This window comes from Cygnus olor, chromosome 1, assembly GCF_009769625.2.
Source record: "Cygnus olor isolate bCygOlo1 chromosome 1, bCygOlo1.pri.v2, whole genome shotgun sequence".
In the NCBI taxonomy this organism is placed as follows: domain Eukaryota; kingdom Metazoa; phylum Chordata; class Aves; order Anseriformes; family Anatidae; genus Cygnus; species Cygnus olor.
The window spans coordinates 134,189,489-134,216,901 of record NC_049169.1 but is presented as its reverse complement, the minus strand read 5'-3'; the positions used below and the strand labels follow the sequence as shown (position 1 = coordinate 134,216,901).

The 27,413-nt window shown below is 34.2% G+C and overlaps 1 protein-coding gene across 1 annotated transcript in view; it reads right to left on the bottom strand.

Moving 5' to 3' along the window:
* Nucleotides 1–27,413, bottom strand: part of NLGN4X (neuroligin 4 X-linked) — a 156,950-nt gene that overhangs the window by 17,569 nt on the left and 111,968 nt on the right. Inside the window, 1 exon segment of the mRNA XM_040534216.1 lies at nt 1,034–1,219. Within this exon segment, the coding sequence (XP_040390150.1) occupies nt 1,034–1,219 (186 nt within the window).

Below are 27,413 nucleotides of genomic sequence, written 5' to 3'. Positions count from 1 at the left end.
CTGCAGACACCAAGGTCAATGAAGAAGGAGGAAGAGGAGGTGCTCCAGGCACCAGAGCAAAAGTTCATCTTCAATTCATGGAGGGGACCAAGGTGAAGCAGGCTGGATGGAAGGGAAGGTGTTTTAAGTTTGCTTTTAGTTTCTCACTGCTGTAGTCTATTAACAATAGTCAACAAATTATGTTAATCTCCCTGTGCTGCGCCTTGGTGAGTAATTTTCAGTAAACAGGGGTCTGTATCTCAGCCCTCAAGCCATTTTTTCTTCATATTTTTTCACTCTCTTCCTTTCAGGACGGAGAGTGAAAGAGCGGTGTGGTAGAGCATGGTTAGCCATCAGTGTAAAGCCATCACATTGGTCTTGTCTTCTTTTATTATTTTTTTTACAGAGTTGGTCTTGCCAATAAGAATCAGTACTCTACTGTTGCTATATGTTCTTTGTTTGTTGTTGTTGTTGGTTGCTTGGTTGTTTTCTGAGGGCAGAAATTCTGCAGCTCAGACACACCAAAATCTTAAGAACTCTGTGTAGGATCATGTACTACTTGTGGAGAGTAAATATTTTTTGAATGAAATTGAGTTATGTTGTTATTTAGTAGGGAAAGTATCTAAATACATGTTGGAAAGGTAGACAAGAATGTTTAAGAAATGAAAAATGTCACTGCTCTGTTTAATTTTAAATACATCAGATTCTTTGATGGAAGATTCAGTGGAGACTGTTGATAAATCCAGAAAAAATATATGGCCTGTGAAAGTTTTTGTGTGAAATTTCTACTACAAAAGCATGCATTTTTAATGTAAAATATTTGTGTTGATTAATACAAATGCAGAATACTAGACAGTAGGCATTTTACAAAAAATTACAGACACGGTGTAATTCTAATTCAGCCTACATGATTTGGCCATTTTCCTTAAATTATATATATATGCATATATATATATATATAAAGTTTTGTTTTGTTTTAAAAGTGTACTGTTGATATACAATAGAATCATTTTACTGTTACTGAACTACTATGTTTTGCTCAGGAGATCCTTACCTTCTGAATAGTGAGAGAGTGTCAGAAGACTGACACAGGAAGCTCCTGCCCCAGATCCAAAAATAGTAACTCTTTTTGGGTCTCCTCCAAAAGATCCAACATTTTCTTCAATCCAACGTAAAGCTTGGATTTGGTCAAGCAATCCGTAATTACCTTTTGCAGCTTGGTCCCCAGTACTTAAAAAACCTATAAAGAAAAAAGGAATAATTTTAGTTCACCAGACAGAGTTAGCTACAGGGTAAACATATATTCACAATTTATATTCTCATCTTCTGAGCTCCCCCCCAACCTTTTTTTATTAAAAAAAAAAAAAAAAAAAAAAAAAGGTTACAGTCCTAGTTATATGTCTCTAGGTATATGTCAGGTTGTGGAAATCATTCTGTGTGTTGTTTGGTTTTGGTTTGTTTTGCCCTACTGCAGAGATTATGTTTGTGAAAGATCATCATTTCTTTTCTGAAATAATTCTGTATCAATGAAAAAATATAGTCTGAAGATTTTAAACATTTGATAACTTCATGTGATTAAGGTATAAAAAAATTGGAAATTGTTTTTATGCAAAGACTACATACAGGAATAAGTGAGATACCAAGTCTTCCACTATGAACAATGCTCACTAACACATTAATTTAAATAGTTCTTAACATGGACCAAAATTCTTCTGACCTACATAGCTCTATAAGTTATTGTACTTGTGATATGGATGGACTAACTCAGAAAAAGAAAAAGGATGAAAAAAATAGTAAAAGAATCAGGAAACAATGTAGGGAAAGAAAAATTACACTCAAAATTTTGCAAAGGTTATTTATTAGGAAGATAGCAGGTAAATTGTGAGCAATTCAGTCTTTGGTCAAGATATTTTATCTGAACAAATCAGGTTTTGTTTCTTTCATTGGAAATTGCAGGAAGAGCTGTGCTGCTAGTTTTTGTTCCTGTACTGTGTTTATCAGATTTTAGAAACAAAGCATGACACATTTGCTGCCTGTCTTGCAACATAGAACAAAATGACTGAGAGACTAGGACTGAGATTAATTTTGCTTTTCTGAAACCAGCTAACCTGAAATGTTATCCATGCCCATCATTCACAGTCTAGACTTTGTGTTATGTTCAAATTACCACATCGAGTCATGTACTTACACCCCTCTCTTTAACTCCCACAGACCTTTTCCTGTCAGACAACTGGAAGCCAGGAGTCTATTAGAATACCTTAAAACATATGGATGTTTACAGATGGACATTACTGATTTAGGTGCCACTGGTAGTTGCTTGTCAAGTCAAAGAAGGAACTCACTGATGTTTCCAAGCAAATTATCATTTCAGGCAAATTTGCCAGAAGAGGGCCCCAGGACTCAGGAGATCTGCAGTCCTGGAGCAGTTTGAAATTGAAGTGAGAAAGAGATTCACTGTCTGCAGCCTTGAGCCACCTTAGGCTGCCATAACAATGCGTTCTTGTTACTAGCAAGGACTACAAGGGCGACCTGAGGTTCTAAGCAAAAAAAGACCTTGCACTACATTTGAACTCCTTTGGCAAAGGGGAACAGATTTATTTGCACTGGTTGTCATTTTTTTCAGTGACAAGAAGGGACAAAATTCACAAGGTTGGATTAATTAAATGACTGAAAATGGAAGAAGTGGAAAAGAAGCAAAGGTGAACAAAAAGAAGAAACAGTTAGATGTGTTGGACATTCACAAATACATTTGCATGATGTTTTCTGTGGTAAAATTTCTACAATGAGATGTAAATCCAGCCTCAAGATTTAAAAACAGTATCATATAAAGGATTAAATGCTAAATTTCAAATGCTATATAGACTACATTATGATATTGCATTTCTACATGCAAGATTATCCATTATTAAATGAAATGTATTACCTTGCATCCAAAAAAGTACTTTTTTTCAGATTTAAATAGCAATTATTAATAGCTATTTAATGTCACAAAGTGTTTCATGGACTCTGTATTTTTCACAAAATGCTTACTTCAGTTGCAGTAATATGAATCATACCTTTATTACTAAATAGCATTTGATATGGCTTTCTAATTAAAAAAAAAAAAATACTCTAGTAGGGGCAAGCATAGTGGTTAAAATAGCAGTAACATGTTCTTTCTCATACCAATAGGGAAATGCAAAAAAACAAACAAACAACAAATCCATAATTGACCTTTTTTTTTTTTTTTTTTGAAAAAGATACATTTTTTTTCCACATGCCTTTATTTCATTTTTAGGACTATCAAAGAATAACTTGCTTGCTGGATTTGTTGCTGCAGTTCACTGTAATATTCTCTAATATTTTATAATTAATCCTTTATTCAATCAGAACTATGACCTCCCTGTGAGAAAGTGACTGTTGTAACCTTTAAAGCAGCATGGTAATTAATATTCAGAGCCTAAACACATTTTACTTCTTTTAGCAGCATCAAGCTAAAGCTGGTTATCTTTGTGTTTTTGAATTATTTCCAAATGTACTGAAAGGTGACTGAGTAAAATTGCAGTCAGTGAATAGCTGATGTTAGACAAATTAAGTTTTTGTTTTGTTTTGTTTTCACAGTTCTCTGCTGATTCTCATTAATTGCAAGAGCAAATTTTCTTAATTTCTAAACTAATCATCAAGGCAAAGTGTCAGCCCCACATGACACAAACTGAATTCATAAATCTGTCTTTTTTTGATGAGTATATATTTTATTTCATGCTCTGAATACTAGATCAAAATATTTATTCAATGCTATTTCAAGAATTTCAGGCAAGAAGTAACTATTTCAGGCAAGCAACTATTTCAGGCAAGAAGTAACTATTCATCAAGAAATACACAACACTAACAGCTTTTTATTTTTATTTTATTTTCCTGTGGCCACTGTGAAGATTTCAGAACAGTTTCTTCATGTGTCACTGTAAAATCCTAAACAAACAGGAAGGAAGCTTTGCTTTGATATGGGGATTTATACTCTGTGTCTGGTAAGTACATGTTTTTCAGTGAAATAAGAATATTTTCCATTTTACTGTACAGAGTGATTCAAAGGATAGTCTGTGAGATGAAAATCCATAGATTAGGTTTTAACAGAATATGGAAGTCCACTATCCTAGTGCAACAAAGGAAGGATGTCCCTGAATATGTACAACAAAGATCCTTCCTTCCTTCCTTCCTTCCTTCCTTCCTTCCTTCCTTCCTTCCTTCCTTCCTTCCTTCCTTCCTTCCTTCCTTCCTTCCTTCCTTCCCTCCCTTCCCTCCCTCCCCTCCTCCCTCCCCCCCTCCCTTTCCTCCCTTCCCTTTCCTCCCTTCCCTTTCCTCCCTTCCCTTTCCTCCCCTCGCTCCCCTCGCTCCCCTTGCTCCCCTTCCTTCCCTTCCTTCCCTTCCTTTCATTTTTTTTCCTTTTTTTTTTCCTTTTTTTTTTTTTTTTTTTTTCCACCACATAATGACACAGAAAGGCATTTATAGTAATATTCAGTTCTTGGCTTTACAAATCTGTTTTCCCGTTCAAATCTGTTTTGAACTGAGCTGCAACCAGGGAATTAGTCTTTTGAAGCAAAGTACAATCAGCCTGTAAAGAAACACAAAAGAAGTGTGAAAATTTTTTAAGTTAGGGAGAGAGAAGTGAGAGGAAGACAATACCTGAACAGTTTGACATTGCAAGATGTTGGTCCCTGGCATCACAACCTTTGTACACCCCAAACAGAACACCCCCTCCATGGGGAACCTGTGCCCAGCCAGGGGTCATCCCTGTGGGGCTGTTTGCAGGGACATCCTTGGGGCATGTGGGACCTTGTATTTCCTCATGTGGGTTGAGGGGTGGTTGGGAGCAACAGAAACTCACCTGATGCTGAAGCAGTCACATGTTCCACACACAGATTGGGGGACCCCTTCTGCCCCCAGTGGGTGTGCTGGTAATCCATGGGGCAGGGGACTTGGTGTACACCTACATCTGCATGTGTGTGTGTTTGAGTATGTGCATGTGATTAGGGGTTTTGGGGATAGTTATTGAAGAGTGCTTAGAAATTCATAACAGTTTACTAACATTCTGTAAGTGTCTAGTCATATAGTTGTATTTTGTTAGTTTGTTTTTTGTATTGCTGTTATATATCCTGAAAATATACTTCACTGACTACTTGTTAGTTATATCTCATTAATAAGTTAATAAACTGCTTTGATCCTGATTTGATTTAAACCACATGAATCAAGCAGCTTTTCCTCATGACATTGTGTTTTTTGTTTGTTTGTTTTTCAATAAATACAAATACATTATTTTAAGATTATAAGAGGGAACAGAGAATTCTTGATTTGTTTTGCTCTGTTACTTGTAGTTAATCTTATGTCTCAGTTTTTCAACATCCTTTCATGTAGAGAAAAGTAATGCTTCTTTAAACCGAGGTTTCTGAAGTAATGCCTTAATTCTTGTCCAGTCCCACAGGCTGAATGAATGATCCCTAGCAGATATAAGGTGAGTGCATCTTCCAGCTGAGGTTCACCTGCAATGATAAAGTCTTTACAGAACCACACTGTGATGTGAAACAAAGTGCAGGAGGTGGTGGTGATCCTGAGGTTTTCTATGAAAGAGCACTCTTGATCTGAATGAAATTACTAGCATGGGATGCTTAGGATCAAAACAATATTCTTCCAGACACAGAATCTTGGTTTTCAAGGAGGCTCATGATCCACATTTCAGCAGTGGATCTTGTCCATTCAGTAGTCTGATTAACACCTATTACATATTTTACTTAAACTAAATATGATATTAGAGCTTATTTTGTCCTAAAACTTCAGCAGAATTTCCATTTGAAAGTTATGCAATGATTTATGGACATAGGATAGATAATTTGAGAAGAATAGCATGAATATGTCAAGAAGCAACAATCATAATTGACATATTTGTGTCATGTAGAGCTCCAGATCAGATAAGATATGGAAGAATGTATGGATCACTGTTAACTTTGGCCACCTAAAATTTCTTTGTCTATTCTAATATTATTAGTACTACCCCAACAGATACTATGGGGAAAAAAAATAAAAAGCCTCCAAAAGCAGCTTCAGATTTTTAGACACCTATCTTTGAACTGATAGAAATCTAATAAAAGTAATTTCCTAGATGTGTGAGGAAATACAGATGACCAGCTTAGAATGACACCTACATTTTAGGTAAGTTTAGGTGAAATCAGTCCCTACCTAGAGAGTAAAGTCACTTCTAGTACTGGTAGTTCCTATTGCTCAGGACAGACTGGTAAAAAGACAGACTCTGCTCTGCTTACTACTGAGATGAAAATACTGAATGACTCCCCTGACTTCACTGAAATTGTCTTGGACTTAATTGATAAAAATGTGAATTTGTTTCCATTTGAAGATGTTTCATTGCTGTTACTTTCTCTGAAGTAGGTGAGCATGCCACTGGCATCAACACTGAATTCACTTTAAAAAGAATGAAAAAATAAATGAAATTACATTCACTTAGAAAAGATAAAGAAAAAGAAAAGAGCATCATAAAGTTAAATACAGTGAATTATGTCCTGAAAACTATGCCTTCAGCTTTAGAGATAAATGCCATCACCAACATAACCAAAATCCTGCAGCAATTTGCATTTTATTTATTCCTGTGTACTGATTTCTCATTCTTTTTAAATGATTCCAAGAAGTAAAATACTATGACTATTTTCCTTTGCCATTTCCCACACAGTATTATTATATCACTACAGGAAAAACCCATTCTTCATCTTCGTAATTGGTCCCTGGGCCTAATTCATATCAAATCAATTTGATAGCTGGCTGAAAGCCTACATTTCAACTGTGATTGTTCCTCCATTGATTTCTTGTACTTCCCTTCCCTTCCTTTTTTTTTTTTTTTTCCCCCCCCCACCTAAAACAGTGTTAACAGAACACTAGACACTGAGCCACTGAGCTGCTTATCGGTGTTCAAATTTTTTTCTCTTCCTTCCTTACTCATCCCTTCCACTTCAGTCAGAAATGACATTTGAATTCCAATGTCAACACCAGCTGCAAATAAAAGCTTCTATAACAAAGGCATATGTGCTGAAAGTAAGTTGCCTACTCTAAGCGATGAGCAGAACAGTGGTCACAACTATCAAGAACACTTGTACTGCTATATTTTTCAAATATTTTTACTTCATGACTTTTACTTTCTCAGTTTAAATATGAGCTGCTCTATGATTATCTTGGTCTCATGTTTCAGTTTTTGATTTGGTATACATAACTACATGGGCACAAACATCATTCTCTGTGGTCCATGCCATGATGTAATAGATTATCAGTCGTTAGAAAACTAAGAGGAAGCTAGGAAAATTAGAAATGAAAAAGACTGCCCTGTTGTGTTTTTTTTTTTTTTCCCCAGGTTGTGCTCTTCAGTAACTTTTTTTAATAGTAACAAACAAACAAGCAAACAAAATCATTTTCTCTAGTAACTCTTGGGATAGTTTGTTTGTTTGTTTTGCTTTGTTTTATGTGTGTGTGTGTTATAAATTTGTATCCCAATGGTTAGTTTAAAATCTCCCAGTACAAATAGACAGGGTTGATTTGGTGTGTGAAAGACAGTATTTTCTTAGTGTTTTGAAATCCTATGAAAATTTACAAATATAATTCAGTACTGGCAAATTATACCAACTTTTTTAAGATTTAAAGAAAATCATAAAGCGGAAAGGTAACCATTTTTTTTTATTATTATTATTTTCCTTACATACAGGGCAAACATATAAATAAGGAAAGAGTAAACCTTATTCTATCACACATTTTAGTAGCTACTACAAGAAATTTTAAAAGTGCATCTTAAAATGAGGTACACTCTTCAGTGCAAATGAAGTACTTTTGTTTCCTCTTCTGCCCTTAATATATTTTTTGAAAAACAAAATGTTTAATTTCTGAACTGATGACACAGCCCTTAGAGAAAAGCTAATGTCAAAGTTAACAAGATGCATTGAACAGCCAAGATATCATACTGAGAAATTAATCATCAGGAAACCTGTAAAAAATAAATGTTAGTGCACTTTGATCTATTTTTCTTCTTCCTTCTAAATCTCTGTTATATTGTCTCATTTTAAATGTATTCTGTCTGTATTCCTCTTTACAACTGCTGCCCAGACCTTTATAGCCTACTACAATTTATTTGGCAGGCAAAAATCTCACAAAGATGATCGATTTGTATAACATCTGATCAGAAATACGGCATAAGCAATATAAGCAAGATTCAAGAAAATATGGTTTGAAGCATAATCATTTCTTTTTCTTTGTTTTGTTTTGTTTAATTTTTTTAATTGCCAGGGTAGGACATTTTCAAAGCAAAGAGTAATCAGCAAACATACAGCAGGGTCTTATTTTCTAATAGCTTTTTACTGTACACATCACATTTACCACTGTAACAGTGTACTTGCTGAGCTCAGATATTAAAATCTTCAAATATGGAATGAAATTCATCGGGTATTACTGAGTACACAGAGACCACAGTTAGTTCAGGAACCCCCTGAGATACAAATAGTTGGAAGCTAGAAGAGTATTAGAGGAAACTGTCATATATGTTTATGCCATGATTACCCTTCCTGATCTATCCCCAAGCATTCCAAACAGATTTGGGGGACAGGATGCTTGGCTAGGTGTCCAAACAATTTATTTTAATTTTCAGCAACTCAAGCTCTCAGGTATGGCCTGCTACTCTAAGTGGTCACAGAAAGAAATTTATGTCTGCTAAGGCTACTTACCCTACCCAGTTCCAGATAAGACTCATTTGAATTTTAGCTCCAGATAAGCAATAAGAAAATCGTAGTGAAAAAAAAAAAAAAAAAAAAAAAAAAAAAAAAAAAAAAAGCTTCTAGATTCCATGTAAGTTAGCAAATTGTGTTAATATATATTGCAATGTCTTTAACCCAGTTTTCTAACTCAGGCCTAAGCATGAAAACAGTCTTTTATGATTCTATCTTGATGTATTCTTTCAAATTTAACTCTATTGTGAAGAAAAAAACATTACTACAAACAGTACAAAAGAATAGGTCAGAGAGAAGGTGAAGTGAGAATATATTCTTTGTTTCTATACTGCTTTAGTACTGAAATCTAAAGTGTGTTCTTTACAATTTAGGAGAAAATCTAGCCTTAAATCCATAAAAACCTTTTGAAAATGTCCTGAATCTCATATGTTTATAAAAACACTTAGGAGGAAAAGAATAACAAAAAACAATAGGATGTATATTAGCAAGATTAAAAACCTATTTTTATACATATTTCTAAGAAGTGAAAAGCTTCTTAGCATAAATTTATCAAAGTACTAGGGAGGTCAAAAGTTTCCTTCAGTTAAGCTATTATGAAATTTCTACTATAAAATACTTTTAATGAATCCAATGGAAATTTGTACATGACACTTAACTGCTTTTAAATTTGCCTTGTTCAGTATAAAATGCTCTGAAACTATTGTGCAATGAGGTTACGCCAATGTAGATTATTATAATATAAGTATTCAAGATCGAAAGATATATTCAAGATTGAAGATATATTCAACATTCAATTCTATTGTCTTTTTTCATGGTAAATAGAAATAACTCTATAAGAAATGCCACTAGAAAAGTTTTTGACAACTGTTCTGGTGGTAGATTTTATTTTATTTTATATAATAAATAAAGATGACAACAATAAACACTGCAGAATGCATTCATTGGTCTATTGTCTTCTCAGTAACTACTTCTCCAAATGTTCACAGGTTAAGCTTGTCATTAAACAAAATAGTCATTAAACAATATCACAGTAACCAGATTAAAAATAAAATATATATATAAAAAAAATAATAAAAAAGAAGATAATTAAAAAAAGGTTGTGGGTCTTGGAGGAACAATTAACAAGTGTCTGATGTACTCCATCAAAATATGTTTTGAAAATATTCTTCAACCGTTGGTCTAAATAGTCAAATCCAAAGTCACTCAACAACAAGATGAAAGTAGTTTGAGTATAGAAAACCAATTGAATGAGACAGCCTGGCCAGCAGCAAAGGGCCCATACAGCTGCTTCCTCAGTTACCCCCAACCAGCAGGACACAGGGAGAAAATATGTACACTAAAATTTCACTTTATGTGAAATAAAGCAAGATGATCTGTGGGCTGGGATAAAAACATTTTAATAGATGAAGGAAAGAGAAAAAAAAAAACAGCCAAAGCAAAGGACATCACTCACTACCCCCCACAGGCAGACTGATGCCTAGACAATCTCAAAACAAGGGCTACTTTGGAAACCAGACCCACCCTGCTTCTTCCTCTGCCTCCAGTTTTACTGCTGAGCATGATGTTGTATGTCATGAAATATCCCTTTAGACAATTTGGATCACCTATCTTGTCTGTGTCCCTTCCCTATCTCTTTCCCACCCCAAAGTTGCAGAGGACAGAGTGGGAAAAATAGAAAGCTATGCCCCAGTGTAAGCACTGTTCAACAACAGCCAAAACATTGGTGTGCTATCATCAATGTCTTAGCTATTAAACCATAACACAGCAACAGAATGGCTGCTGTGAAGAAATTTAACTCATCCCACACAGACATAGTACATTATTCCACACTTATAGCACAAAGCTCCATTTCTAAAGCATCTGATTGCTTTTTAGAAATTCCTATTTTTTTTTTCCTCCAAGAAGAGTTGTTCTGTAGGACTGTGAAAGCTGGAAATACTTTTTTGTTACAAGTAAATACAGATGGAAGCTACATAAAACTGTTTGAATTAATATACTTTTAATTTTTTTTTCCAACTAAATGGTCAATATCAAATAAAAAAAAATGTATTTAGCTGTTCATCAATATTAGAGAAAACCTAAAAGGACACAGGGTAGAAATGTTAATTAATGATAATTAAATATTAATTTATTAATGTAAATTAAGGAATGTAACTTATTGTAAAAACTAAGCAAAGACAATAAATGACCTAAAAATGACCGAAAAGTTAACCTGCCTGTCATAAACGTCAATCATCTGTAAAAACAGCAAAAAAAATGTATCTAATTACCAGATTCAGAAGATTGGAATTGTTTGAATAAAAGGGTAACAGGAGATTAGGTATAATTTTTCTTGCTAGGAAAAACACCAAGGGAGGAAGAATATATATTTTCTCTCTCTCTCTGTATATATATATATATATATATACAAACACACACACTGTAATCCATATAATATAAATACCACAATATATATATAATGTAATTATATGTATAATATATATTGGCATTATATACAAAATATTTACAAGTGTCCTGGTTTTGGCTAGGATAGATTCAATTTTCCTCCTAGTAGCTGGTATGGTGCTATGTTTTGGATTTAGGATGAGAATAATGTTGATAACACACTGATGTTTTAGTTGTTGCAGAACAGTGCCTACACTAAGCCAAGGACTTTTCAGCTTCCTTCTCAGTCCTGCCAGTGAGCAGGCTGGGCATGCATCAGGAGCTGGGAGGGGACAGACCCAGGACAGCTGACCCCAACTGGCTAAAGGGGTATTTCATACCATCTGACATCATTAATATGGGGTGGCTTGCCGGGGTGGGGGCTACCGGCTGCTTGGGGATGGGCTGGGCATCGGTCAGCAGGTGGTGAGCAATTGCATTGTGAATCACTTGTTTTGTACACATTATTATTAACAGTACTATTATCATTATTATTTTCCTTTCTTTTCTATCCTAATACACTGCCTCTATCTCAACCCACAGGTTTCATTTTAAATTTTCAATTCTCTCCCCGATCCCACGTGGCGGGGGGGGGAGGGAGAGAGGAGGGGGGAGTGAGGGGGGTGCATAGGGAGGAGCGAATGGCTGCAAGAAATGGTGCTTAGCTGCCGGCTGGGTTAAACCACATTAAATCAGTGTGGTAATGATAAATAAGTGCTCACCACTCTGAGAACTTCGCAGATTTTTTATTTGTTTGTTTGTTTGTTTTTCTTAGTCTTGAAAGAGAGAAGGAAAGAAAGAAAGGGGGAAAGAAATAAAAAAGTTATCCTAAAGCTTTTGTTGTTATGTAAGGATACTTTCAAGAGAAACAAAATTACACTGTAAAACTATACGTTTCTATTGAACTGTAAAGAAGCTCACTCAGATGTAAATTTCTCTATTGGTCAATATGCTGTTGCCAAAATAGTATTATCCTTGCAGAAAGGCCGCTGTACCTGTTAAGGCCAAAAAGTCCAGCATTCAACTAAAGTAAAAGTCTACCCAAGTGGCCCTCCAGTGACACCTGATGGCAATTTAGGCAATAGTCACCACCAGTAGTCACCTTCTTTTGACTTTTTTATTTTCTTATGCCATAGTCATTTCTCCAGTAAGAATACTGCTCTTTGCTGTCTTAACTAAGAGTTGAATGGCAACTAACAACACCAGAAGTAACCACTTTGCCTTGAGTGAATTTGGTGCTCTCAGGGCGGATGTACATTATTGTAACAGATAACGTTGAACTCATTGAGCTTTTTGCAAGGGTGTAAGCTGAGTGTAAGGATTCAATGGATGACAAAAATCTGGAAGTAGGTTAATGTTCTTACTTTGCATTGGCACTACAGAGGGAAAAGTTGTGCAGAACAAAATAAATATGGCAAGAGTCACTTCAGTTTGGGATTAATTATGGCCTCTTGCATAATTAATATCCAGGTGTCTATAACACCCCTGGCACTGCCCTAGGAATGTACAGATCGGCATCTTTCATCTTCCTTGGAACATTCAGAACAGATGATCTGTGAAAAATCTTCAGTGATCAAAAAGGCCTCAAAAATGCCTCAGTGGTTTGCAGGTGGCTGGCATGAATTTTGGCTTCCAGTTGGATAATCTGATATCAGAGTGGCCCCATTATCAGTAGGAATACAAAGGTCACTATGATCTTGTGCCCAATTTACAACACATATCCCTGAAAGGAAGATGAAGTTTTATGTGTCAGTATTCACATTTTTCTTGTCTGACTCATTTTGAGCTAAGACTGAATACATAATTGGAAGAAGGAATACAGCAAAACATTGGAAAGCACAGGAGAAACCTATATTGACTAACAACACAATAGACACCTCAATGAAAATAATATAAAATAATAAAATAAAATATTTACATTTGTTTACTTTGAATAGACAACTTGTAGAGGCAAGTAATTTCTAAAAGCTGACAGAAGGACTATGCCAAAAAAAAGAAAGCAGCAGCTAATAAAATATGCAAACCCTTTTCTTAATAGCCAACATGACTTCATTCATCCATTATAAAAGCCTATGTGCTTTCAAATGGCAGCCTTCTCATGAGGATTGACCACTTGGAAAAGGGTGATGGTTAACAACTGATCATTAGCAGTGGTCTCATTTTTCTTCTGGTCTGATACTCTTAAGTACCGTTCTCAGTTGCAAGAAGCAAACAAAGAATTAGCTCACAAAAAGTCTATTAAAATTAAATTTATGCTTCCCCCCCCCCCCCATTATTATTATTATTAGCCTATAAAAGACATACACCAATTTTTAGGCTATAAGATACAGAGTAAAATATCTATTTTTACCTATATCAGAATGGAATTAACTATGTCAAGTAGAAGAAAAGAACAAAAACTCTTTTTTCCAATTAGAAATATTTTTTCATAATGGCTTGTTTCAGCGTTTAGGACTTTAAAGGAGTATAACTGTATTGCTGTCTATAAAAATAGGAAGTATACACACTTAAAGTGCAACTGCTTTCTAACCATTATGTTGAGAAACAAAGACTTTGTGACTTTGACCACAAACAAAGCACCTCACATTTCTTTCATATATCTATCAATTGTTCAATCATTTGTGGCTGCTGCTTGCTTCCTTTCTTAAGCTTACAAAAGAAGAGCATGCTTGCAAACACAGAACTGGAATGTGACAATTGTACCTGGCCCATTGCACCAGCTATTATTCACTCAGCGACATTTGAAAGCCAGAAGATATTACATTGGTGCCAGTTCATCTATGATAAAAAAAATCTGAGTTAACCCTTCTTCTTTTAGGAAAGCGATTTTATGTTTGTAATGTTCAGCTGACACATCAGCCTGAAGGTTGGACACTCATTAATATCCTGTATGGGGTCCATCAGTTGGTTATAGATCAATTTTAGACATTGTCTTCCAGAGTATTCTTTAAACAGTGTTGAAGCAAAACTTGTTGGCTTACCAACTCATTGCTGGTAAGCACAGAAAACAAGCACATACGGTACTGAGAGAAAACCTAAATTAACTCTTTGTGCAAATAAAGCACTTGCACTACTTCTTTACCTTCCATTGTGATTTTAATTTCCTAAATTTTTCTACCAGTAAGTGAAACATAATTAATAAAAATATATTTTGTGTCATAAATAACTTTATATTTAGGATCACAAAAGAGTAGAGTTTTTCATGATGTGTAGTGTTGTGAATTTGTAGATCATTAGACCACCAATACACAATTTTAAATATTGAAGTGTAAAAAATGAACAGGAATGTTGCAGTACTTTAATGCTAACAAACACTTGCTCTGAGAAGCTAATTATATTTGACTTCTTTATTAAATATATATATATAATTCCTTGCATTGTTTATTTGTAGTGCACATTTGTAGACACAGTATTGTGTCAACAACCTATAAACTATGTAGCATGCTATTCTGAAAGTTCATATAACATGCAGTAGGATTTTCTGAGGAATTAGACAAATCGGCTCTGTTGATAATATTTGACTGGAATCGGTAGTATCCCTAACACTCTGAAAAATGCTTAACTCCTTGACAAAACAGTAAGGAAAGGAACTGGGGAGAAATGAGCCCAACTTTCTGCTCACTAGTCTGACAGTGACTAATTGTTGACAAAATGTTTAGTAAAATTCCTAGGAGACAAAAATAAAGTTGAAAAGTGAGACTATTATTAATAGTCTTTTCATGCTACTTACTCTGTTTAAATCTTGTAAAAATGATTAATAAACATACTATACAGTCCCCTTTGAGAAAGACATAGAACAAATGGTTTCTAACCAGAGTAAATGATTTGTAACTTTTTATCTTAATCACTATTTTTTTGGTACTAAGTGCTTTCTTAAAATGAAATTTCTAAGATATATTGTGACATCTAAAAGGTCTGCTAAAGAACTCAGTTAAGTGGATCTAGACAAGGTGTCCCACTTAAACAAAAATATGCAGTATTAAAGCTGAAAATTACGTAGAAAATAAATAATTTTAAAATGTATTTTTTATGCTGAAGGATATTGGAATATGGTAATAATAATTTTCCTTTGGCATCAGCTTTTAGTAAAGGCCTGAACTAAAACAAAACACTTTCTGGCCTTTGAGTTTTCATTCCTTTGTAACATGCTTGATAAAATGGTTGAAGTTGCTTTGCATCTATCAAAGCTAATTGGTACATGAGACTGCAAAGGTAATGAGTACTATCACCGAAGTTACCAAAATAGCTGTATTCAGGGGGATGACATTTGGGTACACGTAATCTTTTTCACCACAAGTCTTGTTGACATTCAAGAATGTTTCAGAGGTGTCTGTATGGCAAAGTTAGACCCTACCACTGCTTATTTTGCAGCTATAGGTACACAAATTAAGGTATGATTCATTCTTTTTCTGAGTTACAGGGCCCCCAGAAATCACCCCAGTGGTGGTTCCACAGATAAGAGTGACATTGCCATAGTCTACCACCCCTTACATGCTTCTTATGTGTTGTTGACATGAGGACTCTGCTAACTGAGTGGTCTAATAAGCAGTTTCAGAAATGGTTAAAATGAGATGTTTCAAAAAGATAAAATTGTTCATGTACTTCTCTTTTCATCAACCATTCAAAATAGAGCTTTAGAAGACTTGACTCAGATCAAGTAATATTTCTGGAATTACATGAACAGATTTCTAAACATCCTAATAATATAATCAATATATATTATTGTGATGTCTACTGATAGGAGAAAGTCCTATATGCAAATATACCTTCTTTATTTCAAAAGAAGCTTTTGGCAAAATTATCTTCTCTGAAACTTTGACACTGAAGTCCACAGAATTTGTTAAAATAGATTGTCTCAGATTGGTTTTGTAAATCATGAATCCCCTGTGAGAAATAAATGGATTTAAATAATGTGCCTCAGCATTCACAGTTCTAACAAAGTGAACCAAATCAATTCTGCTGAACATTCACATACATGGAATATTCTGAATTAGCTTTTCTAAGGATGTGTTTGCCATGACTGCAGAGTCATGTTCCACAATTACTATTCTTAAAAAGAAAAAAAGGAAAAAAGAAGGGGGGGGGGGGGGGGGGGGGGGGGGGGGGAAGGAAGTATAAACACCTTCATCATTTCCACAGCCTCAGTAATCTGGTCATGTACACACAAAGTTTTAAAGTATACTTTGATAATCCTAACTTAGAATTTTCCTAGAGAAATGTCAAACTGAATGTCTATAACTGTAATGTCAAAATCTGCTAAACAACTTCCATTTCAAGTCATAAATTAGGTATTTTGTTCCTAAACTGAGACACTTCTTGAATTTGAAAAAATAAATAAATAAATAAATAATAATGTTCTACTCAAATCAATAAAAATATGAAGTTGCTTCCTTATTTTTAAACATTATTTCATAAGTTTTCTGTAAAGCTTTTAATTAATTTGGAAAGTCTTGGTCAGTCTTGCCCTAGCAGATTGCCATAACAGGTCAGATATTTTTGATATTTTTTGCCAGTCTTGACCAATATCTGATGACTTGGAAGAAATATATACTCGTCATCCAACATTACAGTTCATAGTTTTGAATTAAGTATAACCATAAAGAGAAATTGGGGGGTGGGGGAGGAGGAGGAGGGGAAGGACTTGTTAAGTCAAATATTCTATGAAGGGAGTAGTTCACTTGCTCCTGAAAGATCAGCCTACACATTGTCAAACTTTTACTGATCTGAAAGTATTTTTACCTATTTAATTACTCGTGTCTTTGGTGCTTTTCTGTGATGGCTTTGTGTTTGTTGAAGTTGTAGTAACAGGTGCGACAGTTTAACATTAAAAATCAGATGAAAGAACCAACATGGAAATTTTGGACATTTTAATATAAAAGTCACCTATTGGTGGCTGAGTTCATGCTATAATTGCCATCATGTATCAGAGGTATCACATAAACTTCCTTCTCTTACCTGGTGTATAATTGCTTCCTAGTAGAATTACCCTTGGCTTTAGGGAGGAATTAGATTTTCAGTGATTATATTCATAATTTAGAAAAGGAAATGACAATTAGATTTATTTTATTTAATCTTACAGGCAATGTGGGATTTTCAGCACCAACATATTTGTACTCTTACTTTGTTGTTATTGTTGCTAATGGATTCAGTCAAAAATAATGCAAGCAATTTGGCTTGTATAACTTTCTTGCACTAGCTGTGCTTACTGCTTCCTTCTAGCATTTAAATCCAGAAGTATTTATATACTTTTAGTATATAAATCCAAAATTGTCTTTGGAAATGGAATTACAAATTTTTACGGCTATAATTATAGGAGCTCACAAGGGGCTAACAATAATGAATCATTACAGTCTAGTTTTATTTATTTATGTATTTATTTATTTATTTTGCCAGTATTCATTCAATTTTGCTGATTTTTGTGAGACTACTGCAAATCATCCAGTGACATCCCCTACTTCCAGACCAGTATCACACACTGTTGTTGTATATAAAGCAACACATTCCAGAAACAAAGTAACACAAATACCTGATCAGGTGCTAGAAGATATTCACAGTAGTATTGAGAATTTGTCTTCTCAGATAGAGGTGTGAATAGTAGGAGGATCCCACTCATACAGGCAAACTTTTGCAAGGAATATTAATCTTGATAAATTCTTCTATAGTTATTTGGTAGAAATAGAGAAAGGGGGAAAAAAAAAGAAATCCTAGAAGGTAAATTAAAACACTGAAGTTGCACTCTTGCTCTCAGCTGCCACTGGAGGAGTCTATCTTGACACTAACATGAGAAGCAGTTTAATGGGACTAATGTCTAAGAGTACACCTAGCAAGGGGAGTGCCTTGTGAAGCAGGTCAGATGGGAATCATATTCCGATACAGCAAAGTGATACTGAAAGACGTGGGAAGGCGGTAACTACTTACTTCTCTTTAAAGAAACTAGCAGGGAGATAGAAATTTTGGAAATTCCTCTTGGGAAGTAGCATGGGTCAGAAGGAAGACCTGAAAGACTGTTGGGGTTATGCAAGGCTCTGAGAGCAATTAAAATGCTTCTCAAAACTATGGTATTTCACAGCCCAATTTGTCCTACCACTTATTTTATAAAGATAAGGCATGCATATGAAAATTCTCCACCTGAGTCTTATTCGTGCAAAATCAATCTAGCTTTCCTTGGCATTAACTGGCATGCATTGACAACAGGCACACTTGATTTCCCTGAACTTTATTAATCGATAGAAAATGGTGAGAGCCTTTACTAGTTTCTACTGTGAATAACCCTCAAGGTGTCAACATTAAAGAGGTCTTAGGGCTCAAAAACTAGCAAAATAGTTCTGAGAATATCATAATTATTACCCAAAAATAGCAGGCATAAATGAAAATGAAAGAAATCTACCTCCACCAAAAGGAAATAAGGAATTATTTTATAAGGGGTAGTATGACCATTTGCAGACTTTAAGTTAGTTACTGAGGTGAGATAAAGTCAGGTCTTCTGAAATGATTCTCCATGGCTGGAACAAAAGTCTGTAATTTAACTAGGTTATAAAAGTGAAAATGTTTGTTTCCTGGCATTGTTCTGTTTATTTTTTTTTGTTTTTGTTTGTTTTTCAGTTTCTTTAAGACAGTAAAAAGTTAAGAAAATCCTGAAAGGATATAAAGTACACAGAAGAGAAAAAATTGTTTCTGGATTTACACATACACACTTTATGAAATTATAAGTGTTGACTACATGACTTTTTTATTTCTCTCTTATATTACTTTATTTATGAAACAGATGTTATTTGGGGGTAAAAAAAAAATCAGAAACTGTTCAGTATTCATTAGAAAAAAGATAATTTTCTACTTGTTTTTAACAAAAGTATATAACAGAAAAAAATGTTCCTTTAGAAACCATTTCTGAAGAATATAAATTCATATTCTTCAGTCCTGGCTAAGCTTGTTGTGCTGGTTTCTATAGAGGGATCTATATAGATTAGAGCACTGGGCAAGCATCAACGACAAGAAGATCAACCAAAGAAAAAAAGTTCTGCACCTGTGATGGAGTAATGCCAGACACAAATACAGACTGGAAGACAGGTGGCTGGAGAGCAGCTCAGCAGAAAAGGGTCTAGGGGTGCTGGTTGACAGTAGGTTCAATGTGAGTCAGCAGTGTGCCCTGGCAGTCAAGAGGGCAAAGTATTTTTGAATGTATTAAACACACACACACACACACCCAAAAAAAAAAAAAAAAAAAAAAAAAAAAAAAAAGGATGTTAATGTACTTGAAATGCTCCAGAGAAGGGCAAAATGCTGGTAAAAGTGCTGGAAGGCATGTCCTATGAGGAGAAGCTGAGGACACTTGGTTTGTCTACTCTGAAGAAAAGAAAGCTGAGGGGAAGAGGCTCAATGCTCTCTTCTCCTGCTCAACAGGAAAGTGTAGAGGGAGCTGCTGGTCTCTGGTAAGCTGAGCTCCTGGTAACCAGTGACAGGTTGCACAGAAATAGCACAAAGCTGCACCAGGCAAGGTTCAGACTGGACATTAGGAAAGAATTATTTACCACAAGGGTGCTCAAACATTTGTACAGGATTCCTAGAGTGGCGGTTGGTGCCCCATGCCTGTCAGTGACCTAGAAGTGTTTAGACAATGCCCTTAATAATATGCTTTAACTTTTGTTTATCCCTTAGGTGGTCAGGCAATTGGACTTGATCTCGAAGGTGACTTCCAACTGAACTATTCTAGTCTAGTCTAGTCTAGTCTAGTCTTTTTTTTTTTTTTTTTTTTTTTTTTTTTTAAAGATTTCAACCCTTTGAGTCATCTTTATTGCTAGGAAAAGACATAAGAAAAACAACACTAAACTGACAGAAGGTTGCAGACCCTAGTCTCTGGCCTGTAGTTGGTTTGGTTTGGTTTGGTTTGATTTGGTTTTCCCATGGGAATTTAAAAAGCAATAGATATTTAATTTAAATAATAATAATAATAATTAATGTTCTCTCCGCTAAATGCTTTATTCATTCAGGCAAATTGCTTTCTTTTGCCTCTTCACCTTCTGGACCCATCATTTTTCCAGCCTGTATGAATACTTACCCAGTTTACCAAAAAAGTCTACCATAACTCAGAATATCTCCTTTGGGACTGGGTAAGTCTATAAAACAGGTTTCCCAAAACTTGGGTGAATACTACCAGAGTATGATGCAAAATGACCGTTTCGATATGCTGCCTTCCCCTCCATGCAAGTCAGCATGGTTCCCAAGAAGACAGCTTTCAATGCCATCTTGTAGGGCTGTTGTTTTGCCTAAACTTAGGAGAAACCTATATTGGAAAAAGTAAATCTTTCCTAAGGCTGTCAGAACTGCCTATCTTTCTCCATGGATTGCACTGATAATTCAAACCCTTTATTTTTGTAGAATAGACTAATGATGGAGTCAGACATCTGAAAGATTCATAAAAATAGTGTCTGAATTGAACATCTAAGCAAGAACAAGTAACTCAAGGTTCCAGCTACCAAATAAACATCTCAAAAATCTCTACAAAAATATAGAATAATCTCTCCAGAGATAGCTTGCAGAACTTTTTACTACAAAATATTTTTTAAAAAGTGAACTTGCTGAGTACTTTCAGAAAGCCTATCTTTTAAATTCACATCTCTCTGAGATAGAGAGGGCTTTGTTTTTGCATGGTTAATATATATATAATATATGAGTAAAGGTGAAATTTTTGGTGGTAGTTGGCATTTACCTAAGAGTGGAATATTTAAAGCATACTGGATATTGTGAATGTTCTTCTATGTGAGTTGGTGAGTTGTTTGTTTTCATTTGCTGTATTTGTGGCATTATGTAAAGAGACAATTTGCTTACGTGCTACTTTGGAATCAAAGTGATGACTCACAAACACTATTTGTCTGTTTATGACAAGAAGTCTTTGTACCAATATTCTTACAGAAGATATCAGAGCTCCCAACAGGATGCAGATTTTTTATAGTGCTTTCTTCATTCTCTAACTATTTCATGGCAGGTCACCAAATATTTTTGTAAGTGGGTCATTGAGCCCCTTCACAGTTATTCTTTTTTTTTCCCTACTTTGAGCCAAGATTTTTTCCTGACATTAGTAGCCTACTGAGAAAGAGCTGCAAAGACATATGATCAGTGTATGGATATATTTATCTGAGTTTTCTAATACTAGAGCATAGTGAATAATGCCTGAGAATGAAAATTAGAATAGGAAAATGTCAAAATTCCTGGATTGAATTCAGTGTATTTTGTTTGTTTTTTGTTGTATGTATGTAAAAACAAACAAACAAAAATAATCTCCATTCTTGTAAGAAAATAGATGGATGCAAAGATTTTATTTTCATAGACTGATTTGAGAATTTTTAAATCCTTGTTCATACTATATTTATTGCTTCCAGGGTCTACCTTTAGGCCATATTCATATAATTAGGTAGAATTCTTCAGCTACACAGAAAGATGAAAATCTGAAAGTGTCAAGTTCAAAGTTCCCTCACACTTTCAGGTTTCCAACTTCATAATATTTTTTTTAAACAAAAATTCTCTTTATACAGAAATTTGAAGAACATGATATTCTTTTCAAATCAAGTGAAATAGATGCTGTGAATTTGGCTAAAACCAAACAAGCTTATTTTTTAAAAGATTGATACCATGATAATTTATTTAAAAACTACCCTTATTCTACAAATGAAGAAACCGGAGCAAAGAGACTGAAAACTCAGGGCAAAGAGAAAAATGTTTTTAGAATGAATAATGGAATAAAGAAGTATATGTCTCCCAGTCCTCAGTTCAGAAGGCTATAAAGTGAAATTTTTCGTCAACAATCTGAAAATAAATAGAAAATCTCTGAAAATAAATCTTATAGATGGCTGATGCAAGAAGGATAAAACACCCAGTCAGCATGATAAAAATCCACATAGTATTATTTTTTTTTCCAAACAAAAACACTTTACCCAGAGTAAAGCACCAATTTATACATAAGAACAAATTAAAGCCATAGGTACAGAATGTACAGGAGTTTGAGAGGAGCAATGGTCACTACACCAGAAATAAATTAATAATAATAATTATTATTATTACTATTGTTATTTAATGGTTAGTGCTTGATGTTAACTTGATAAAACCCAACAAAGAAGTAGTTGGTAGTTTAAGTCCAAAATTCTTTTATTTCACAAAACACACCTTTGCCTAGTGAAAGGCAACTTTGAAGATGCTGTGAGGCTACATTATCATAATTTCAGTGGGCACAGATTATCTTTCAGTCTGACAATAAAGAATAGAACTGAAGTTTATATGCTAACATAGGACTGAGAGATGAATCATCATAAATTTCTGCATATCCATGAAAGGTATAGGATTCTATCTTAAACAAACGAATGGAACTAACTATGAACCCAACAGTAGCAGTTACAGGGGAAAATAACATCCTAATAGAGACAGAATTAAACTGGTAGTACTAAGAAAAGTATTGACATAAGAAACTACATAGCTATACAATTTCTTTATTTTGTAGCTATGATTTTCCTGACCACATTTTCCTTCCCTTATACTTCTTAATATGCTAGAGACCAGGCATTGATATATATTCATTTCAGCTTTCTGAATTGTATGCCCTCAATGGAGGTAGGTGAACACAGTGCTGTGAATGTGTAATGCATTGTAATTCAGTGGTTAAAGAGAGATTTTCATGTGATAACTTCTGATCATCTTTACAAGAATCAGGGAAAAATTCCTCCCTTCATCTTGTCCTGTACAATTTGTTTAGAATAACCTTTCAGATGGTTTCCAACATGACATTAAATCAACAATTCTGGAAGGAATCATACTTCTCTCAGAATCTTTGACATATATTGCCTTTCCATCACAGAAAAAAAAAAAAAAAAAAAAAAAAAGGCAATTCCATTTTAAATGAACAGTATTAAATTCTATAACAAAATGAATATTAGCATTACTTATGATGATTCTGAGTGCATCCTACAGTTAACCCAGTTTTCTTGGTGTCTTTTGTAGGAACTCTATGTTACTTATTACAACAGTAGTTGAGGATTAGTGTCTTCCAATGGTGAGGGAGTATTTATCTATGATGAGACAATATTCTGGGAAATATAGAGACAAATTCATAGACAATAATTTTGCAACGTATTTCAGGATGATGGTAGGGGAGAGCATTCAAGGTTTATACTGATGTCTGATGGAAAAGACCATATACCATTTCAATTAATATTATTTTAATTATAGAAACAATGTAACTCAATCTATTTACATTACTGCTGTGCTATGAATCTAAGACAATCTAATTACATTGCTTATATGCCATGAATGTTCACATTTATATCTCTTCCTGTCATTGAAGTAAACATAAAAATTTTACATTGAAATTAGCCCCTTCACAAAATATAATATGAGAAAGGGAACTGAAAACTAATAAATAAAAAATAATTACATTTTAAATATAGTGCAAAATCATAAAGACAGCAACTGGTCAGACAACAAGTGGAAATCACTGAAAAAATATGTTCAAATTTGCGTCTTAAATTAGATTTTAACTAATCTGTTACAAAGAACTAAGGCATATATAGAAAAGTCATGGGATGAACAACAGAAAAAAAAAAAAAGATAAACATTTTCAGCATTTATTTCATTTTAAGAAAATAGCACAGGCTAATTTATTGTAAATGCAGAGCAATCAAATTAAAACACAGCCCTAAACAAACAACAGGTTCACTTGCTTCCTGCATTAAGCAAATAAATAAATAAATAAATAAATATGTAAATAAATTACCATCGCCTTTCTAGGGTAGCATAGGTATGACAACATGATATTTTTAGGCAGGATACCTGTTTAAATCCCACTTTTACAAATACTTACAGACAAGAATAACTGTGCACACATGACTACTTCTTCTAAAACCAATAGACCCACGTGTTCTTAAGTGTTTCCAAAATCCAATGTAGGAACCATTTCACAAATGCAAAGACCTGTAGCTGTAAATTTAGTGTTTACCATATGCCAGCAAACTAGGTAGAAACACCAGACTGTGATATACGTTTCACTAGAGAAGACCTTTTCCATTACATATCTCCCTGGTTAGTCTAAAGCTAAATTATGTGAAATTGTCTTCTCTACTTGCAACCATGCTTACAGTACAGGACAAACAACACACCCAAATGGTAGCCTGTTTATCAAAATGAATGGCAAAGTTAAGAACCGTGGCTCCTCCAACACTATCTGTATCTATCAGGAGAAGCACCACAGCAAAACATCCCTTTCACAGTAAACTTTGAGAATATGAAAAGTACAACAAAAAGTTTCACAGGCAAGTAAATGAGATCATAGTATTCAAAGAATTAAAAACATTGCTAATAAAACTGATATTTAAGAGCTTATATAAAAAGAACAAATCAATGTTTCCCAGAAGATGAAAACTCCAAAGAAATATTGGAATCATAATACAATGACCAAAAAAAATAGTATGATACTTAAGTTCTTGTTTCTTTGATAAGATGTATTTCATACTTTATATTAAGATACTTGTGATGCTACTAAGATGTAAAGGAAGAAGCCATCCTCAGATAGTAGGAGCCAAAGGGAAAGGTTAATAGAGAATCCAATATTTGGAAGAGTAATGTGAGATGGAGAAATAATAGTAAATGAATAATGCAGAAATATTTTTATCAGCACACTGAAGTATTATCATTAGAGATAAGGACCATCTCCCTCAAAATTCCAAGAAAAACGTACAAAACTGCTACAAACATGTGGATGTGGAGTAGCAATAAATTATTAACACTTTAGATGTAAGAGTTATGGGCAAAGCGGCAGACCTGTAAGAACTTTTGCTTATGGGGACCAATCCTTATTTTTTGATTCAGAGTTTTAACTGAAGCTCTCATTGATTTTAAGTCTATCCTGAATGAAGACTGTGGCATCTGTTATGAAAATTTTAAGGATTGGTCTCTATAAGTGCAGTCTATAAATTCCTGAACTATGCACAGGAACTATGGATGTTATCTACCTATAAAAATTAACCACACTATTAACACAATGGTAGGGTGTTTTTTTTTTTTTTTTTTTTTTTTTTTTTTTTTTTTTTAATGTGAAGTGACAGACTTAACAGATCCCATTTTATGATATTTTGTAGAACATTAAATATATTAAATGTCTGTTCAATCACTGACAAGACACAGAAGGGAAGAAAGCTAAGCTTCATGCATTAAAATGTCAATGTCAGTTTGAAACCCTGTTAGCACTCAAAAAGTCATTTTTGCTCTGAATACTGAAAAGCATTTGTCAATTCAAACTTTCAGTATATTTTTGACTTTCTCTGTCATTTTTTGAATTTTTTTTGTTTTGCTTTTTTTTTTTAATTCCAATATTTTTTTAACATGACAAATGAAAATTGAAAATGGTATGTCTTAGATAGTTGTATTCATTTCAGATTTTCCCCATCTCTCTCACTCATGAGACTTTTCTTCATATACAGGCTGAACACATACACAGCAGAGAGCAATGATTAGACAGGACACGGAGCTGAATTCTCTTCTCCACTGTGGGCCTCAAAATACTCAGGCAGTGTAGAAAATCATATAGCAACCCAAGCTCAACTGAAGTTTTTAAGGCTTTTAAGTTTTAAGGCTTTTAAGTTTTTAAAGCTTAGTCAAACTTAGAAGCTTCAGGAAAAGCATTCAGTAAGATTCCTCTTCATTTAACCTTATAAATTTTAAGAATCTTGCTGAAGCTTATCATCTAGGTTCTTTTAGTCAGTCAATGGAAACTGCGTGAAGGCAATTCTGCCCATTTTTAATGCAGGCTAAGAGTTATGAACTTTTCTTTTAGTCCTTCTGTGGTTTACTTAATAGTACAAGATTGCTGCATATATTTCATAAATGGATGGTTATGCAAAATATAGGCAGTTATTTTATGCTAAATTCTACAGCAGCTACAAGCACACGAAATACAGAATTTATAAGCCAGGTTTCATATAGGATCTTCAGAGCTCTCATATAATCCTACACAGGCTAGTACAGCCCAAAGAGTGGCATTTGTAACTGGTGTTTTGAATGATGTACCCTTTCATACTCTTGTCCTATTACTCAAGGAAATTCAGCAGCAGAGTGGCATGCAGTATAATCAGTGTTATAAGATACATTTTTCTTATCATAACTGTGTACTCAGGAATTCCATAATGTCCTGTATGCTGTCTGGAAGGAGGAAAAAAGAACAAAACCAAATACAAACAATAGACTCTAGAGGAAAACTGAAGTCCCTTGTATTATCTAAATAACTAAGAAGCAATAAACCAAGTATCCCTGCATAGAGGAGATTGACTGAATGCTAGTTATAGTATTGTTCAGTATCTCTTCCAAAATAGCTCCCTCTGTAGACACATTTCCCTGAAGATGGCAGTGGGACCGTTTCTTTGCTTTAGATATACTCTAATATACTTAAACCAATACAAGCTGTCTCATTTCTGAAGGTTGGAAGACAAACATGTCAATACAATCACTCATGCTTTTTTTTTTTTTTTTAATTACCAGTAAATGTGCTCAAAGCTACACAAATATTTATGCTATGTATACAGATCATAATCAACCATATTTCTAGTTCAAGTCCAAAACTGACACTACAGTAATGACGCTTTCTGATGTCTATTCCATTTCAACTACTATAAGTATTTAAGCTCAGAAATTTGTTTTTGCTCAAATTTCTTTCTTTGGTAAAAATGTTTATTTCAATCCCCACTTTATTTGCTACCTAATCCCTCATAAATAGCCATGATCAGTTGATTTCTATATTTTACTTGCTATTTCACAGAAAAGAATGCCATAGCAATGTCCCATTGATTCATTTTAGTATTGTGGCTCTAACAGCAGAGCTCTTTTACAAACCCAGATTGTGCAAAATATTTTCAATGATTAAATGGACACCAAAAGGTCATGATTTTTTAAAGAACAAGGTGGTGGAAGAAATATTGTTTTAGTCTTATGACATCTTTCTAAAATATCTTTTCCACTGGACATTCTTAAATGTCTCCTATACGCTTTGGGCTTTGTATCTTGTCGTACAAGGACTCTTCCAAACTCCTGGAAACATCACCAAAATCTGGTTTGGCAAATCAGTACTTCTGACAGTTAAGTATTTTCAATGAATGTTACTTTGACTTGGTACCCAAATTCTAAAGCAAAATGTTAAATTAGAATATTCATTGCAGATTACTAATAAAAACACAATTTCCATGTTTATTATTTCCACAAAATGAAAAATTATGGTACATTTTTCAGTAGAGATAA